The 18579-nt window shown below is 39.1% G+C and overlaps 1 protein-coding gene across 1 annotated transcript in view; it reads left to right on the forward strand.

Moving 5' to 3' along the window:
- The window catches only part of CLCA1 (chloride channel accessory 1), a 31317-nt gene extending 13221 nt beyond the window's left edge, over positions 1-18096 (forward strand). The window contains exons 5-14 of the mRNA XM_077771036.1: positions 849-1026; positions 3603-3821; positions 4408-4635; positions 7232-7406; positions 9238-9344; positions 11379-11594; positions 12640-12901; positions 13937-14107; positions 16371-16607; positions 17680-18096. Coding sequence (XP_077627162.1) covers positions 849-1026; positions 3603-3821; positions 4408-4635; positions 7232-7406; positions 9238-9344; positions 11379-11594; positions 12640-12901; positions 13937-14107; positions 16371-16607; positions 17680-18068 — 2182 coding nt within the window. The 3' untranslated portion in view covers positions 18069-18096. The remainder of the gene's footprint in view (positions 1-848; positions 1027-3602; positions 3822-4407; positions 4636-7231; positions 7407-9237; positions 9345-11378; positions 11595-12639; positions 12902-13936; positions 14108-16370; positions 16608-17679) is intronic.
- Positions 18097-18579: the final 483 nt, after the last annotated feature.

Consider the following 18579-nt stretch of genomic DNA (forward strand, 5'->3'; position numbering starts at 1 on the left):
GCTTCAATATGTTAACAGTAGCTTACTTTTGATGGTGAGACATGATATTTTTTTTTATTCTTCTTTATATACTCCTTTGCTATTTTCCATGGTGTTCATTCATTGTTTATATGCTTGAAAAATAAAATGTAGGGGTTGGGGGCACCTGAGTGGCTCAGTCGGTTAAGCATCCAACTTCAGCTCAGGTCATGATCTTGCGATTTGTGAGTTCGAGCCCCGTGTCAGGCTCTGTGCTGCCAGCGCAGGGCAGCGCAGAGCCTGAAACCTGCTTCTGGTTCTGTGTCTCCCTCTCTCTCTGTCCCTCTCCTGCTCACACACTCTCTCTCTGTCTCTCTCAAAAATAAATAAACATTAAAAATTTTTTTTAATAAATAAAATGTAGGGGGAAAGCAGTCCATTTATAATAGCCACAAATTCATAAGCATATAATATAAAGTAAAATCTAAAATACCTAGGAACATACAAGAACTATGGAAAATTGTATATCTAGAAAACAGGAAGTGTCTGCAAGCCTTTTGAGGGAAACAAAAGAGAGCTCCTGATTTTCTAGCAATGAGGGTCCTAGATTGGGAAGTGGCTAAGGACTTGGAAGCTTAATTCTGACAGCAGCCATAAGCCAGACTTGGCTTTTCTGCTGCATAGAAACAAATTCCAATACCATTTGGGCAACTCTTCAGATACTTTCTGGCAAACAAAAATGACTCTGATGAGAATTTAATAATTTTGCTATTTAAGGTGATATATTTGTTTATAAGAGGAAATTATAGACATCAAAACAACCTGACCATAGAGTCTAACCTTTTGAAATGATTACAGCACCTAAACCTCTAACCTTGATGTATTTTCAGATGCTCAGCAGATATTTCTGGTAGAAATGTAATAAACAAGTGTCAGGGAGGCAGCTGTGTCACCAAAGCATGCAAACTTGACAAAGCAACAGGCCTGTACGAAGAAGGATGTGAGTTCATACCTTATAGCGCACAAACTGTGAAGGCTTCCATAATGTTTGCACAAAGTATTGATTCTGTAAGTACCCTGTTCTTTTATTTTTTTTCTTCTTGGCACTTATGAATTTAGTGAGATTCTTATCCTCAATTGTTGCAAAAAAGGATCAAATTTTAGGAAATCACCAGTGGGCAGCTGATTCTCTGTGGGACAAGTTGGCAATAAATTCATACTTCCCTCTCCCCTACCCCCACCCGCCTGGTCCATTCCTTAGGTCCATTCTTGAGACTCCATTATCTCCCTCCCATGAGCTTATGGCTTCAGTGCTTAGAATCATCTCAAATATCCTTTACAGCAGACAAGCACAACAATTCTTAGTTAACTAATAAATTTACCCAGGAGAATTAGACACTTCTTTTTATTCATTAAAAAGGACATGATCCGTAGCCTTAAATTTAACTTGCAGAGATCTCTTTTCAGTCTGCATATTTGCTTTTGGTTGTTAACTGAAATTTTCAATCATTTTAAGAGTGTTGGTGCCTATATGGGGTTTGAACATAGTTTTAATCGTTTTATGTAGTTTAAAAATATTTCCTAATCTTTTAAAATGACCAACTGGTATATAATAAACTTGACAAACTATCCTTATTAATGTTAAATTAATAAGCAAATTTCATAAACTAAGACTAAATGTATCAGTTAATCACTAACTAAATAGTCAGTGGGGAGACTCTCCTGTCTTTCAGTCTCATATAAAACTGTGTTTTCCTTTTGAAATAGAAGGTGAACTAACTTGCAAGAGTCTTGTCAATAAAAATGTGGTATAAGTTTTAAAAATATGATGTACCATGGTCCAAAAGGCCCTTCTTTCAGTCTGGATTTGCAGTCTATTTCTAGACTTATTCAGAATCTTTCAAGAGGGGGCTCTGATTATGTTTTAAATTAATCACAAAGTTAAATGTAATACACAGTCAGGTTTAGGAACTTCACCTGGAGTTCACATACAAGTTTTTCAGATCCCCTGCTAAAATATAGCCATAATGATATTATGGAAACACTATCAAAATGACCTGGAGAATGCAAACAGAGAAAAATAAGTGCTTTACACCTAATGACTACTTTCTAAATTACTAGAATCTTGGATATTTAGGATTTTTAACTGAATGATAATACTGTGAATAATAGTCTGAAAGGAGGAATGAGGTTACACATTCTTTGCATGCTGTGCCTCCTTTTTTAATTCCCCAAATGCTAGCGATATAAATACTTAAGAAAGGGGAGGAAACTTTCATTTATTGGCTGTGTTAGTATGGACCTTATTCCATATGTTCTCATACAATTCTTGCATAGTAACTATTACCCTTTTGTAGATTAAAAAACACTTGACATGCAGATTTTAGGGTTACTCAAAAAACAACAAACTTATATTGAGCTTTATTATGTATCAGACACTGAACCAAGTTTTGAGGAAGTGAAATTTAATGAGACAGTTTTCTGCTCATTTCTGTTTATACCCAAATAAATGTACTAAGAGTGTTAAAGGGATCTTACTGAAGTATATGTGGGGTACTAGAAAGCCACAGAGCTGAGTGGAAATTCTCTGGAGGGAGGGTAGGAAATGAAAAAAACTTTTTGAAAATGACCTTTTGGTTGACAATGAAGGTAAAGTTCACAATGCAGAAGACAGGGCAAGAGGAATTCCTTGACAAAGTGGGAACCATGAGCAAAGGCATAGATATAAAACAAGGCAAGTTTGAGAATTTATGGATCACAGTTGGGGGAAATAAGAGATTTGGAATGCACAGGCAGAGGGAAGATGTAGAGTGACTCAAAATTCTAAACATGGAGATTGCTTCTTGCTATGTGAAATAGTCCAGATTACAGTGTATGAGCAGTGATTAGCCACCAAAGGGTCTTGAACACAGAAATAAGAAAGAAGACGTTTCTGGAAGCTGCAGAGAGGACCAACTGGAGGGCAAGCAAGATGGAAAAGTCATATAGGAAACCAAAATAGTCTGAGTCAGTGACCATGAGGCCTTGAATGAGGCAGATTCCAATGGAGAAGGAGAAAAATGATGAACTGGAGAGAGAGTGAAATATATGGATCTTGGTTATTTGGTAGAGGGAAGAAGATAGGATTTCCTGACTTAGATGATTGTCTGGATAGTGGTGACCTTAAATTAGAAAATGCAAGAGGAGGTGGAGCAGAGTTAAAGGAAAGGTGATAAGTTCAATTACGAACACATGAAGATTGAGAAGCCTGTGGGACATCTTAGTGGAAAGAACTGGAATGTAGGGTGTTGGTAAGTGAATGGGAAGTAAGGAAGTGAGTGGGAAGTAAAAGGATGGAGAGATACGATGGTACCAGCAGAGAAATGCTACAGATAGAGGTAATGGCTTGAAAAAGAAATTTTAGAAGAGGAAGGAAGCCAACAGCAGATACAGACTGCTGAGGAGCACTAAGGATCCAATAAGGTTGAAGACATGGTATGGGATTGGACCTCTGAATTATGACTGTGAATTTCCTCAGCAGTGTTCTGCAGTGATTGTGGGATTAAGCCAAGTTTATGGGTCAGCCGGGCAAACTAGGAAGGAGGGCAAGGGATTTAAATATCCTTCTCTACTGTTTATCTCTAAAATTTTATTGACAATTTCAGGTGGTTGAATTCTGTACAGAAAAAAACCACAATAAAGAAGCCCCAAACCTGCAAAATCAAAGATGCAATCTCCGAAGCACATGGGAAGTGATTCGTGAATCTGAGGACTTTAAGAAAACCACTCCTATGACGGCACAGCCACCCAAGCCCACATTCTCATTGCTGCAGATAGGACAAAGAATTGTGTGCCTAGTCCTTGATAAGTCTGGAAGCATGTCGGTATGTCCACTGGGTCTTGGTCTTCTGGATGCTGGTCTCATATTTGCATATGATATGATCTGGACTACAGTTTGTAACAGGTTGGGAATAAACACAACCCTTATGGTCAGAACGGTTACCAAAATAACACTGCCATCAGAAACACCCACTTCAACTCTATTCAACAGAAATTTCAGCATCAAGTGTTTCATTTGCCAAATTAAATTAGCTTTCAATTTATGATCACTGATCTGATGAAGTACAGAGCCTTAATATTTTTTGTTTCACTGACAACATGTAGATCCATAGAACCGTTACTAAAGTAGTGATCTAATGATCAAACTAAAGCCTAATCTGGTTTGATCTCTTAGGCTATTTCTACAAAGGCCCTAAAACTCTACCCAAAGATGCTACTAAATATAAAGGAAAAATTTAATATAGAAATTTTAATATAAAGCCCTTGAATAAGCTTGTTGGCACTTTAGCCAACAGAGGCTTGTTGGCCTCTGTGTTGAGACAGCTAATTCCAAATTTCCTCTAGACTGTTCTGTTATTAGTCTGTTCATCTAAACCCAACTGACTGCCTTTCTTCTTCTTCTCCATTCAGAATGGCGACCGTCTTAAACGACTGAACCAAGCCGCCAAACTTTTCCTTCTGCAGACGGTTGAGCAAGGGTCCTGGGTTGGGATGGTGACATTTGACAGTGTTGCCCATGTACAAAGCGAACTCATACAGATAAACAGTGGTGCAGAAAGGGATGCACTCACCAAACGCTTACCTACAGTGGCCTCAGGAGGAACGTCCATCTGCTCTGGGCTGCGATCAGCATTTGCTGTAAGACAAGTTCTCCTATCATTTGTCAATGTTTACAGTTTGTTTACTAAATGTCTCTCTGTTTTCAACAAAATTAAGTCAAATTTTCTCTAATATTTAAGTTCTAGCCTAATATGGTGCTTACCTACCTTTCCATGTTTACACAGCAGGGATTCTCTTCCAGGTGTCCTATGTTTAAGCAAACTGGATCACCTGTCCTTCAGCACTTCCACACCTTTGCCAGGCTCCCCACTTGGAATACTTTCTCCTCTCTCTCCTGTAATTCAAATCACATTTATTCTTCAAAGATGTCACTTCTTGACATCTTTCCTGATTCCTTCCACTGTATAGAATCTAAATACTGTGAACTTAAAAACAATCTGTTATGACTTTTAGGTCTTCTGTCTTATTTTCTGATCACACGCTTCACTCAAGCAACATTTCTTTAGGTGCAGGACTTACCTCTTTACCTCCCAGGCTGCTGGCACAATATCTTTTATACAGAAGGTTCTCAATAAATAAAATTAAACTGAGCTATTTGATAGCACCTGATTCTTAATTGTTCCAAATATATCATCCAGTCTTCAGTATTTCTTTAGAAGATATTTAGCCCCAGGAAACAGAGAATAAGATGGGGAAAGAAGCTGGATGGCTAAGGCCTCCAAATATCTGTGGCATCTTGGGCAGGTCAGCCTTCTGCCTGCTGTGGGGCACAACACAGCACTGGGGCTGTTCCAGATTCCCAATAGTTAGTTAGTTAGCAGCAGGAATAGTTTAGTACCTAGCTCACACTGTTGCACGTGGACAAGAGACTCCACCATTTCCTCACATTCAGTCTGTCCCTCTAGACTTTTTATTCCACCTTGAAGTTTAGTTCCTTAGAAGTGGTTTCCACTGTATGCACAGTCAACTGCAGATCCCTTCTCCAGACGCCTGTGTGCATCTGGATTCTCTGGTCTCTGCCACTGACCCAAGCTTTGATTAAAGAACCAAATGAAGAAGGGGAACTGACACTGAAATCGCTGATGTGTTAGACTAAACTCCCGCTATGCAAAACCTTAGGGGAGATGACTAATGCCAGATGGCCGGGTAGTGAAGAGAGAACTTCTGGCTCTGCATTTTCCTCTCAGATGGGTGAGAGAGTGTGAGAGACATAACTGGAATTTACATGCTCCTCTTTCTCAATGGAGTCCAGATGTGGGGTGGGAGGAGCTTATATGTGACTTTATAGTGATGAGGTAAAGGGCCTTGGGTCCTACACTGTCCTTAAGCTCCCCATTGTTCCCTGTGTCCGTTCTGTTCTGGGATCTTGTGCCTGCTGAGGTGCCCACTGGACTGTTCTCTCTGGGTTTGGTCAGGGCCCAGTGATCCTTCTTGGCTGACTCAGCCCCACTCTGGCTCTCACTATTGGAGCAGAGCCCTGAGCACTCCCATGTCTTCCATTCAGCCCCTGAGCAGACCGTACACCCCTCAGCCTATCTGGCAAGATGACCTGTTCTCTTGTCTGCTGACTTCTGTCTCACCTACAGGATATGTGGGAACCTCTGCGTGTTTTCCATGGCACATGGCAGTGATAGGGAGAAGGACATGGGAATCCAAATGAAGCCCTTTCTCTCAGGCTCTGTAGTTCAGTCAAATCAAGCCTGCAGCTCAGTCAAATCAAGGCCACAGCCATGTGAAAGGATCATGGGCTCTAGACTCCTAAATATAGCAGCAGTCATAGTTCTGCCCTCTTCCCTTGTGTGGCAGCCCCCTCTCAGAGTTCAAATAGAGTAGGGCAGAAGTCCCCTCTGCTCTTAGCTTTCAAGCTACTTAAGGTGCTTTCCCTTTCTGAGAGCCTGGTCCAGAGAAGGTTGCTTAGGCTTGATTACTTGTCTCCCCTACTTCTGGGTCTCTCCTTCTACTCTTCTTAGAGGAAGAACAGACTCTTGCCTTTATCTTCTGAAATGAATATCACTATTTTTTAATCTAATTTTCCTTCTATCATAATCTTATCCAACATTGGTAGAAGGTTGGTTCTATACAATGCAAAAAGCTATATATAATCTGTATCAGTAAGGAATGGTTGAAACATAGATATCATAAAACAATTAGGAACTGGGGGCCAGTAGATACAAAATTATTTGTTTTAATCAGAGGGAATATTAAAAACTGTTAATTAAACATGTGACCTGGGTACTTCCTAGTCAGAACCAATACCAACCATTCTATAAGCTATAATCTTCCCTGAGTCTAATATCTCCAAAATATCATTCCTATTCAATGAAGGTGGTTTCTGAAGGCATCTGGGAACCTCTGAAAGCCTGTCAAGGAGAGATCATGTGAATGAACTAGAAAAACCTTCTTTGCTCCTTCCTCAGTGCTGTCCATCCCTAGAACTGTCCTGTATCCCTCTTTACAGAGCCTCTTCCATAGCAGGGTAACCAAGAGAAAAGACTACTGTCAAGTTCCATGAATGTTGTTGATTTAAAATTAACCATTTCAGGATAGAATGATATTTGACCATTCTCAGGCACTCGTTTATTGTCTCTGGAATCTCTCTTCTCATTCCCTTTAAATGCAGTTCTCCCAACACCTTGGCCACCCTGATAACTCATGCCCTGAATTATGTCCTTAGGTTATTAGGAAGAAATACTCAACAGATGGATCTGAAATCGTGCTACTGACTGATGGAGAGGATAACACGATAAGCGCGTGCTTTAACGAGGTGAAACAAAGTGGAGCCATCATCCACACAGTCGCCCTAGGACCCTCTGCAGCAAAAGAACTAGAGGAGCTGTCTAAAATGACAGGTGAAGAGTGGTCTGATGCATCCCACGGAATTGTCTTTTCCACTGGACTGTGAGCTCCAGTGAACTGAGGAGAAAGAGAAGGGTGGGATAGAGAGAGACGGGTGTAATCTTATTAACCAACAACCCGCCCCTACTCCCAAATGACCATTAGAACTAACTCTACCCATTTATTTTAAGGGCTCAGTTCTAGGAGTAGGGCAGTCTGGAGATAGATGGGATCAGCACAGCACTCTAGTTAGGACTCAGGTCTCTCCTCCCAGACACATTGTAAGGACTGAATAGAGTCTAATAGGTTATCCCAGAACCACACTCTTCCAGTTGGCAGCTGGCCAAGAGACCCAGGGGGGACAGAAGACAAGCCACTAACCAGATAACATCATGATACAAGTACCATATTAGCAGTGGAAAGCACACTAGAATAGAAAGCCTTAACTTTATTGAGGGAACGAGAAGGGTCCGGGAAGATGACCTCTAAGCAGAGACTTTAATAAGGGGTAGCAGGGGGAGAGCAAAGGGTTTGCTGAACCACACAGAGAGAAGATCACTCTGAAAATGTAGAAAACAATGCAGTTTCTCCATAAAACATTAATATATTGTGCTTCTAATTCGCATACACAGACAGATGGTTAAAATGGATTCCATATGTGCCTGGCTTCTTTAGCAGAGTAGGTGGGCACAATTATTTTTTAACTTAGGGCCAGGATTATGGATATCAATTATTATGTGAGTTGCCTTCTGAAGCAGCTTAAATGTTAGGACTGCTTGCTTCTAACACTACTTGTCTTAAGTTGGGTTCCCTAGAAGCAGAGCCCGAGACAAGGAGTTATAAGGGAGAGCCCTCAGGAGAACAGGAGAATGGGAAGTAGGATAGAAGCAGCTGAAGGACCTAAGCACAGAAGTGCATTTAGAGTCTAGCTGAAGTCTAAGCCCACAGGGGGCTCTTGATCTGGAACTGTATCACAAACCTAGTGCAATCTTGGGGTAAAAGGGCAGACCTTTTGTAGCACTCTGTCTATCAGTCAGTGCCTATGGAGAGTTGAGGCAAGTCGGAGGTGAAGGGCATGTTATTTCTCTAGCAAGTGTAACCCCTTTTGGTAAGGCAATTCTTACCAAATTCTGGACAAAGGGGAGCTATCTGCCATTGGCAACTAACATGCAGAGCAGCTGGGGAGAGATTTACTTGCTCAGGTAAGGGTATCAGGGTGGGTCCCCAAGGACATTACCAGAATACATACCTTAAACTTTGGATAGCATTAATAGTTTAAAAGTACTTTCGCATCAACCATCTTAGTTATACATGTTCTAAATAGCACAAGACTGTGAGACCTGATTTATAATCTTTTTTTTTTTTTTTACTACATATTATACTTTTCTATAACTGTTCCTTGTCAGCTGATGTTTCTTGCTGTTGTTACATACACATTTCATGATTTAGGAGAAAACTCAGAATTCAAGCTTGTTAGGACTTTGTCTAAAATAAGATAAATCAACAGGCTTGGAATAATGCTTAATAAATTCTCTCATATGAGAGTGCGTGGCTTTTAAAACATGAAATTTTATGATATTATTTTTGACCTATCAGAGACTCATGGCTGCTTTGCAAATAATTGACACAGCTGGGCAACTGAGATGTTGCTGAGGCTATTATTTAGTATGATTAAAAAATTAGTATCAGCTTCTGAGTTAATCTGGATGCCTATTTGATGTTGATCAATTAATACTTTAATAATGCAACAGAACATTTCACGTATCTGCTGTCTTAACAATAGCTAAAATGTTGAAAATCCTTGCTTTCTAGAAAACAACTTCTGATAATGTAATTGCATTTTAGGAGGTTTTCAGACATATGCTTCAGATCAGGCTCAGAACAATGGCCTTATTGATGCCTTTGGGGCCCTTTCATCTGGAAATGGAGCTGACTCCCAGCGCTCTGTCCAGGTCAGAATTTTTACTCTTTGTTTTTTCATGTTTATAAATAATCATAGCCAAGATGGAGAGTTTAATGGTTAAGATTTCTAAGTACTATATTCTTCTAGTAGTAAGTTAAAATTTAAAAACAAGTTTCAGCCTCATATTAGACATTATTCCTAAAATGCAACACTACTCATTTAAACAAAGCAATTAGTACTTACTTGTTTGGAAACAATACTAACTAACTTCCTCATGGAAACCAGCAACATAAAATATAATAGGTCCAAGAATTCTTTTATAACATCTGCTAACAAGCACCAATAGCAATATAATTGGCTCAGAATTTTCTTCACAGTAGATCATCTTAACACAAATTTTCTGGAACAAGTAAGTGTTCAGGGATTACTGCTCTATTTTTCCATTACCTCAAATCGCTTTTATTTGCCAAGAGTTTCTTAAAATGGATGGAAAGTGTTTTGTTCTGCAAAAAGCCCATGATGTCAGTCAAGACACCTGGATACTGGGCCTGGGCCTGCCATTGACTCTGTAACTGTGGGTTAAGAATTTAATCTTTCTGGACCTCAGTTTCTCAGCCAGATATGAACCAGAAAACATTCTTGGACACTTCTGGTTCTAAAACTTCAAGAAAACCTAATTTTCTTTCAAAAGTCGTGAGACAATCTTTCAAGAAAAGAACACATGTATTTTATATGTTTTTCTTGAATAGTTTCAAAAGCTACTCATATCAATTTTTAAGCTACAGAGTGAACAATCAGAACTCAAGTGTGTGAACTATGAGTTTCATTGTGATAATTTTATTGTGATTTCACAATTCTATTGTGAAAATTTGGACAAACATAAAGGAATACTGTAATGTCAAAGACAAATAATGACAGATTTTGAAGCAACAGACTTTCTGGCCTACCAGTGTAGCATTTATTCAATCAAAGAAGGCAGTAGTTATACTCATTTGGTAATCCTATCTCAGATTTAGAAAATTAAACTCAGGAGTCCAGTCTGGAAATTGGAAGAAGGTGTCTGGAAAAAAGTAATTAAACTGATGAAAGGACAAGTTCATAATCAGGAAGTTTCTGCCCATTATTTTTGTATTTAAGAAACCTAATGGGGAGAGAGATAGAGAAATGAGCAGAACTCATTTACCAATCTGCCATAAAAATCAGACCTAAGAGCCCTTCATTTTCTCTACATCCAAGATCAAAACTACCTATGAAATTAGAAAATCTGATTCCATCACCAGATCACCCTATCTTCTCATAGATATCAGTTTAAGGATGGAAATAACTATCTAGGAGACAATCCTTGAGGTCATATTCTCTGTAAAAGTCCTGTTAACTCTTTCCCACCTTAGTTCCTGCTCTACCATTCCTTCATTCTGCTCCAAACAGCAAATTGGCCTTGGCTCTTGACTTATTTCATTTATCTTCACAGGGACTGCAATAACACTTGCCCTAGTAATTGGTTATTTGTAATCCAAAAAAATCCATATGTGGATGGAAAAAAAGTCCCAGTCAGTCCCCTCAAGAGTTTATAGTTTAGTAAATAAGATGAAGTATAAACACTAGTAGGTATAAAGCAAAACACACTGTGAGAATATCAAAGGACTGATAGAATCAAGATTCTATGGGATCTCACAAGAGGGAGAGATTATTCTCAGCTAGTAAGTGAGATGGACATCAGGGAAAGTTTTACAGAGAAAGTGACATTTTAACTGTATTTTGGAGAATTGATAAGGCTTAAACAAATGGAGATTAACATACAGATTTTCAGGAAAAACAGAGTATAATAATGTCAGAGTCAGGGATTCATGAATGTCATTTGGGGAAGTGGTCTGGTTTGGGTATAGGAATATATATTGTGGAAGCTAAGGTTGGAAGAAGGGTCAGTTAAAATTTGATCATGATTAGACCTAAGTACCAAACCAAGGACTCAGGCATCACTGAAGGCTTTTAATGGGGCAACTGAGAGCTACAAGCAGAGTGGAAGAGACTGTGTGATGTGGGCTCTATTTTCCAGGATGTAAAGAGTTGTTTTTCTTAACAGCTTGAGAGTAAAGGAGCAACCCTCCAAAATAATCAGTGGATGAATGGCACAGTGCTTGTGGACAGCACTATAGGAAAAGACACTTTATTTCTCATCACCTGGACAAAACAGCCTCCCCAAATCCTTCTCTGGGATCCTAGTAAAACGAAACAGGATGGCTTTGTAGTGGACACTAATGCCAAAATGGCCTACCTCCAAATCCCAGGCACTGCCAAGGTAGGGGCCAGGTTTTATCCTTCTCACATTCTGACAAAATAATCATAGCTTTTTAAATGTGCATGGTTGCATAGGAGCACATGTACCCCAATGTTCATAGCAGCACTCTCCACAATAGCCAAAACATGGAAAGAGCCTAAGTGTCCATCAACAGATGAATGGATCAAGAAGATGTGGTTTATCTATACCATGGAATACTACATGGCAATGAGAAAGAATGAAATCTGGCCATGTGTAGCAACATGGATGGACCTTGAGGGTGTTATGCTGAGCGAAATAAGTCAGGCAGAGAAGGACAAATATCATATGTTTGCACGTATAGGAGGATTAGGAGGAACTTGACGGAGGAACAAGGGGGAGAAGAAGGGCGGAAATGGTGGGGGAAAGGGAGAGAGGCAAACCATGAGAGACTCTTGAATGCTGACAAAAACTGAGGACTGATGGATGTGGGGGGGGGGAGGGGCATGGAGGAGGACACTTGTGGGGATGAGCACTGAGTGTTATGTGGAAACTAATTTGACAATAAACTATTAAAAAAAAATAAATGTGCATGGTTGCTAAAAGGAGTTAGTATTGAATGACAGAGAGAACAAGGAAAATTCTCCATCTAATTCTCTGTCTCATTAGTATGACAGCAAATCAAGAGAAAGGAAATTGGTGATATTTTCTCCATGTACTAAAAGGACAACTTTCAAATTACATAGGAGTCAAGATACAAAATGGTCCCTGAAACTATGGGATCATGAAACACATTTTCTCTACTTAAGGAACCCATTGATTTGATACTGCTTTCTAGAAACCAAGCAATGAAAAGGACACAACTTTCTGACCTCATTTTCCCAATTCACAATTTTCTTGACAATAAGAACCATGTAGTTAATCCAAATGTACCTAACTTTCCCTAGGCTGACAGAATATCAAAGATCTTCTTTGATGTGCTTGTAAAATACTTATGTCAGATAAAATCTTCCTATAGGTGGCATTGAAGTCAGGTTTGTGTCACCTATGGTTATTAATTGGAAATGTCTCCATTTGTTTTGGTTAGGTTGGCACTTGGAGGTACAGTCTGCAAGCAAGCTCACAAACCCTGACTCTGACTGTCACTTCCCGTCCATCAAGTGCTACTGTGCCTCCAATTACAGTGACCTCTAAAATGAACAAGAACACAGGAATATTCCCTAATGCTATGGTAGTTTATGCAAAGATTCATCAAGGAGCCTTCCCAATCCTCAGGGCCACTGTCACAGCAGTAATAGAATCAGTGAATGGTAAAACAGTTACCCTGGAATTATTGGACAATGGAGCAGGTAACCATTTAAAAATTTGGAAAATACGTCTTTCTTTTCCAAAAAGCAACCAAGGAGCAGAAAGAGGGCATGGTCTGGTGAGCACAATTAGAAGCAGGGAGTCCATGACTGGGGGTCTGGTTGGGAGAGCTCTCCGCTTCCCCACAATTCTTATATTTTAAAATGTTGGAAAACATGAAGAAAGGCCTACCTTTAGCTTCCACAAAGGCCAAACACATTAGTGGCTTAAGCTCAATAAAGTCAGAGATTCTTGGGAGTTGTCAGAGGATATTCCATATTCCCTAAAAGGGAAGGAGGAAAAGTAATAGCTATCTTACGTTATCTTCATTTTTATCTTCATCACACACTTTTGAGATATTAACCATACACTACCGATGAAGAAACTGAAGCTTTCACGTTTAGAAAACAGCAGACATAAATTCAAATGCAGTCATGTGTTACTCTTCTGTGTATGCAGACTCTGTATTAGCTTGCCCCCAAAGTTAAAATATTGTCCATTATTCTTTAAAGAAATCTAATACAGAGAGCGAGGAAGAGAATTCTACTTTTTTTTTAGAAGGAACATGACTATGATGCAAGTAATCTTATTAGAACAAATTCTGTAAATGAATTTCCTACCTAAATCTACCCTAGTGTGAAGTCATGAATTTAAAAAAAAATAATCATACAACTTTTTTTTCTCCCCAGTAATGTACAGCAATTCAATTCAGTTCAAAAGATATTTATTGAATAGTTACCTTGTGCTATGTTGGATATAGCAGAGACACGTGGCATGATGTCGGATTTCAAAAAGAAAGATAACAATTCAGGAAGACAAAATATAGACACATGAAGCTACACACACACACACACACACACACACACACACAAAGAAAAAGTAGATCTCATCCTTAACACAATCAAATCCTAAACTCTCTTGGAGGTAGTGTGATATTATCTTTGCTTTGAAAAATTTTAACCTACATATGAGTTGGAAATATACAAATGCTCAGCTGCCTTTAGGATATTCATTAATACCTTCATTTCCCTGTCAAGGTGCTGATGCTGCTAAAGATGATGGTGTCTATTCAAGGTATTTTACAGCTTATGATACAAATGGTAGATACAGTGTGAAAGTGTGGGCTCTTGGAGGAATAAATGCAGCCACTCAGAGGTTGATACCTCAGCAGAATGGAGCCATGTACATACCTGGCTGGATTGAGAATGGTAAGAAGTTTATAATAACATATTTGGCTTGAGTAAAAGGCTTGAGATCAAGAGAAAACCATTAAACCTGTGAAGAGAATGGTGTAATTTAATTTCGGGGTTTATCAGTCTTAAAACTATTGACATTTTGGGACACATAAAATTCTTTGTTGTGAGGGCTGTCGTTTGTATTGTAGAATGTTTACTAGCATTCCTGGCCTCTACTCACTAGTTATCAGAAGGAACAGTCATGATAATCAAAAATGTCTCCAGACATCATCCACTGTCCTCTAAGAGGCAAAATAACCCCCACTTGAAAACCAATAGATTGATAATAGCTTTCAACTACTGGGTTCACATACGGCTTACAAATAAAGTATTTTAGGTAATCTCTTTGTGCTTCACTTTCCTCAGTTGTAAAATAGGAATAATAATGGTAACCACCTCATAAGGTCGTTGTGAGGAACAAACAAGGAAATACACCTAATAAACCATTGCTGGTAAATAGTAATGTTCAACAAATGTTTGCTATTATTTTTAATAAGTTTTAAAACATTTTGTAATGAAGCTCTTTCCTCTGATACTGGCACTTCCACAGAATAAGGAAATTTAGGGCTTACTATATAAATCAGTATCACAAGCCCACTGTCTCCTTTCTCTTGCTCAGACCAGGGAGACTAGTAGATGAATCTAACACCAACCAGGGAGACTAGTAGATGAATCTAACACCAACCAGCACACAGAGCCCACTTGCAAGCATGTGGGAGAAATTATGCACCAAGAAACAGGCATTCCTTTACCACCCTTGGTAATAAACATGTCTTCTAGACTAGAGGTGGAACTGGGACCCAGACCAGTCCTGATGGGTTCCAGGACTTGTTCTCCATCAATTTCCACTCTGTCTTGGGCAGGTCTTTTCCTGGTGCTAGTGTATCATAAGGGCAGCTCCTCCAAGGAGCTTCCCACTGGCCTCTTTACTTGGGTGTGTGCTCAGTAAAAGGAGGATTCTAGGACATGTGGTGTCTCGTGTAAAGGTGATCACAGAGGGGAAAAAAAAACTTTAAAAGACACTATTTCTTCCAGAGCTCTTTTACATATTTCAGCTTACTTTATTTTCATTTGTTCTTCTGAGTTAGGGGAGGAAGACAAGAGGAGATCAGTGTGGTGGCTATATCTAGCCTCATGCTCAGTGCTTTACTCACATTAGGACATTACTTTCTCCTAATTATCCCATTCTATAGATGGAGAAACAGAGGCTAGAGAGGCTATTGGTCTAACTTCGATAGAACTAACCGTGATAGGACCTGGATGGCCATTGGAAAGCCAATGTTTTTCCCTCTATCCTTTGATGAATCTTAATACCAAGAGAGATAATCTCTATTGCTGAATTGAATACTAACTCTGAACTTGATATAGTATCCACTTCATCTTTGCCCAAGATCAGATTGATAGGTATGAAGATGAATCTGTCTTTATAGACAAAAATTTTAAGGGCGAAAGAAGAGTTTATGAGAGAATAAATTCTGACTAATGCCTTGTTAGGATATTAAGGAATATTTTTATTGAAAAGAGAGTATGAGAACCCTACTGACTGAGCAGGCCATGGTATTTTTTGAATACCAGGATTACTTTTATATAACCTTTCAACAAAAATGTGAGGAAAATTGAGATTGCTTGAGGCACTAAGTTCCCATGCATTCAATGAGAAAAGAAGAAGTCTTCCAAAGGCATAACATTTTAGAGCCCCTAACATAAAACAGTTCATGAGAATCTTCAACCTAATAAGAAAGATAAAACACAAACATGGAGAAGAAGAAAAATCAAGGCAATTCCTAAAGAAATAATCAAGGCAATTCCTAGTGGTCCAGATGATTACCAAATAAATAGGAAAAATAATAAAACCAATGGTAGTATCTAGGGGAAAGAGATTTCTTAAAATCTTAAAACAGAGGTAGGATTTAAACTGACCTAGGAAGAGTGAAATCAGGATAGACAAAAAGATGAGAAGAGAAACAAATCCAGGACAAATGTCATAAAAATAAATTATGAGAATTGTCATTCCAGAAAATGTTTGATTCTGTTTTTGTCCTCAGATGCAGCCTGATTTGCAATCTTTACACCAAATAGTTAAAATTAATTTTGTGTATGGGAGGAAACAAGGCAAAGGGGAAACAGGAAGAGGGCAATCTGATCACCAAAGAGAAGGAAGTATTACGGTCATACAATGCTTACAATGTAAGGTAACATAACATAACATAATGTAATATGATGTAATGTAATGCAGGTGAAGTAAAATGGAATCCACCGAGACCCGAAATTAATGATAATCCTCAAAGCAAGCAAGTGTGTTTCAGCAGAACATCTTCAGGAGGTTCATTTGTGGCCTCTGGCATCCCACAGGCTCCCATACCTGATCTCTTCCCACCTTGTCAAATCACTGACCTTAAGGCAAAGACCCATGGGTACACATTTATTAATCTGACTTGGACAGCTCCTGGGGATGACTATGATCATGGAAGAGGTAAGCAGAATGTGGTGTGGACCCTGTAAAGGAGTTTAACAGCAGAGGTACAGAAGGAGGTGAGGCAGATGGGCGTGTTGTGATTTATGTGGAAGGCATAAGGCAAGAGGGCTCCTGAATGTCCTCTGAAATGAAAGGTTGGGATTTGTAAACATGAGGGGTTTGGAACCTAAAAAACTGGCCTACTTTAAGTTTTAAGAGGTTTCAACCAGTAACAGGCAATCCTTAGGTTTGTTTTTTCTTTAGATCTTGCCAAGCTGTCCTTTAATAAACCTCATTTTTAGTAGCAACTCTTGGAAAGGATTGGGAGTAGAGTATAGATTGCTAACCAGCAGAACTGGCCTTTGGAAGAAACCTAGGTCCTACTAGATTTTTGCCACAGAGTATAGTCTTTGGATTGCAGCATGGGCATCACATGAATCTTGTTAGAAATGTAGAACCCCAGTCCCCAACCAGACCTACTGATCCGGAATCTGCATTTTAAGATCCCTGGGTGGGGCTCCTGGGTGGCTTAGTCGGTTAAGCGTCCGACTTTCGCTTAGGTCATGATCTCGCGGTTCGTGGGTTCAAGCCCCGCGTCGGGCTCTGTGCTGACTGCCAGCTCAGAGCCTGGAGCCTGTTTCAGAGTCTGTGACTCCCTCTCTCTCTGACCCTCCCCTGCTCACTCTGTCTCTCTCTCTCTCTCTCCTAGAAATAAATAAAACATTAAAAAAAAAAAAAAGATCCCTGGGTGTTTTGTATGCACATTAAAGTTTGAGGAGTATCGTTACCAAAATCTCCTCTATAAATAATTAAGCAATAAGCAGTAATTTTAAAACTTCCTCTCTCAGCCAGGTGCATGCACAGAAATATGGACCAAGGCTTCAGGTCAAGCCTGATCCAGTTTTATATTTATCACTCTGTCAAAATACACAAACAAGAATGTAAATAGTATACTAATAGTTATAAATATGGCCCATCAATTACATTTATTCATTGGACCTTTAGGGGATGGTGATAGTTTCTAATAGACTTTTAAACTTCTTTACCACTTGAGAATTACAAGTCACAAACCTTTTTTTTTTCTTTTCAGCTCACAAGTATATCATTAGAATAAGTGCAAGTGTTCTTGATCTCAGAGACAAGTTCAATGATTCTATTCAAGTGAACACATCTGATCTCATCCCGAAGGAGGCCAACTCTGAGGAAGTCTTTGTGTTTAAACCAGAAAACATCATTTTTGAAAATGGCACAGATCTCTTCATTGCTGTTCAGGCTGTTGATAAGGCCAACCTGAAGTCAGAAATCTCTAATATTGCACGAGTGTCTTTGTTTATTCCCCCTCAGATTCCTCCAGAGATACCTAGTCCTTCTTTTCCTTGTCCTGAAGTCAGTATCAACAGCACCATTCCTGGCCTTCATATTTTAAAAATTATGTGGAAGTGGCTAGGAGAATTGCAGCTGCCAATAGCCTTGGGCTGAGTTTTCATGAAATGAATAAATCATCCATCCTTCCTTTGATTATAAAATTTTCCAAAATGTATTTTAAACTTTCCTGTAGAGGGCGACATAATGAAATAAAATGCTAGACAACTGACTACATATGAATAAAAACTATCTGTTCAAATCCAAAAGTTTTATCATTGCTCAGGCATTTATTAATGCAAGTATGTTTTAGGTCAGTTTAAGGAGTGTTGCCAATTAAAAAGAACATGTAATTCCATGTGAAAGATGCCAGAAATGGCCAACTAGGTTAAACTATTTAAGTATAAGGGATGGTTTGTTATCTGTACCAACATTACCAAGAATATGCATTCTTTTCTCTAAAGTTTGGCAAGGATGCATTTCAGCAAGGGATTGCATTGTAGAAAGAAACAGTAGCATGATGAAATCTCCATAGGCATAGAAATGTATGTTATGAGCATGAAATTTACAAGAGTTAGTGATGCTTAAAGCCACAGTGGTGAGAGATGAGGTGGGAAAGGTAGGTTCA

Source organism: Crocuta crocuta, unplaced genomic scaffold, assembly GCF_008692635.1.
Source record: "Crocuta crocuta isolate KB4526 unplaced genomic scaffold, BGI_CrCroc_1.0 scaffold125, whole genome shotgun sequence".
Lineage (NCBI taxonomy): Eukaryota > Metazoa > Chordata > Mammalia > Carnivora > Hyaenidae > Crocuta > Crocuta crocuta.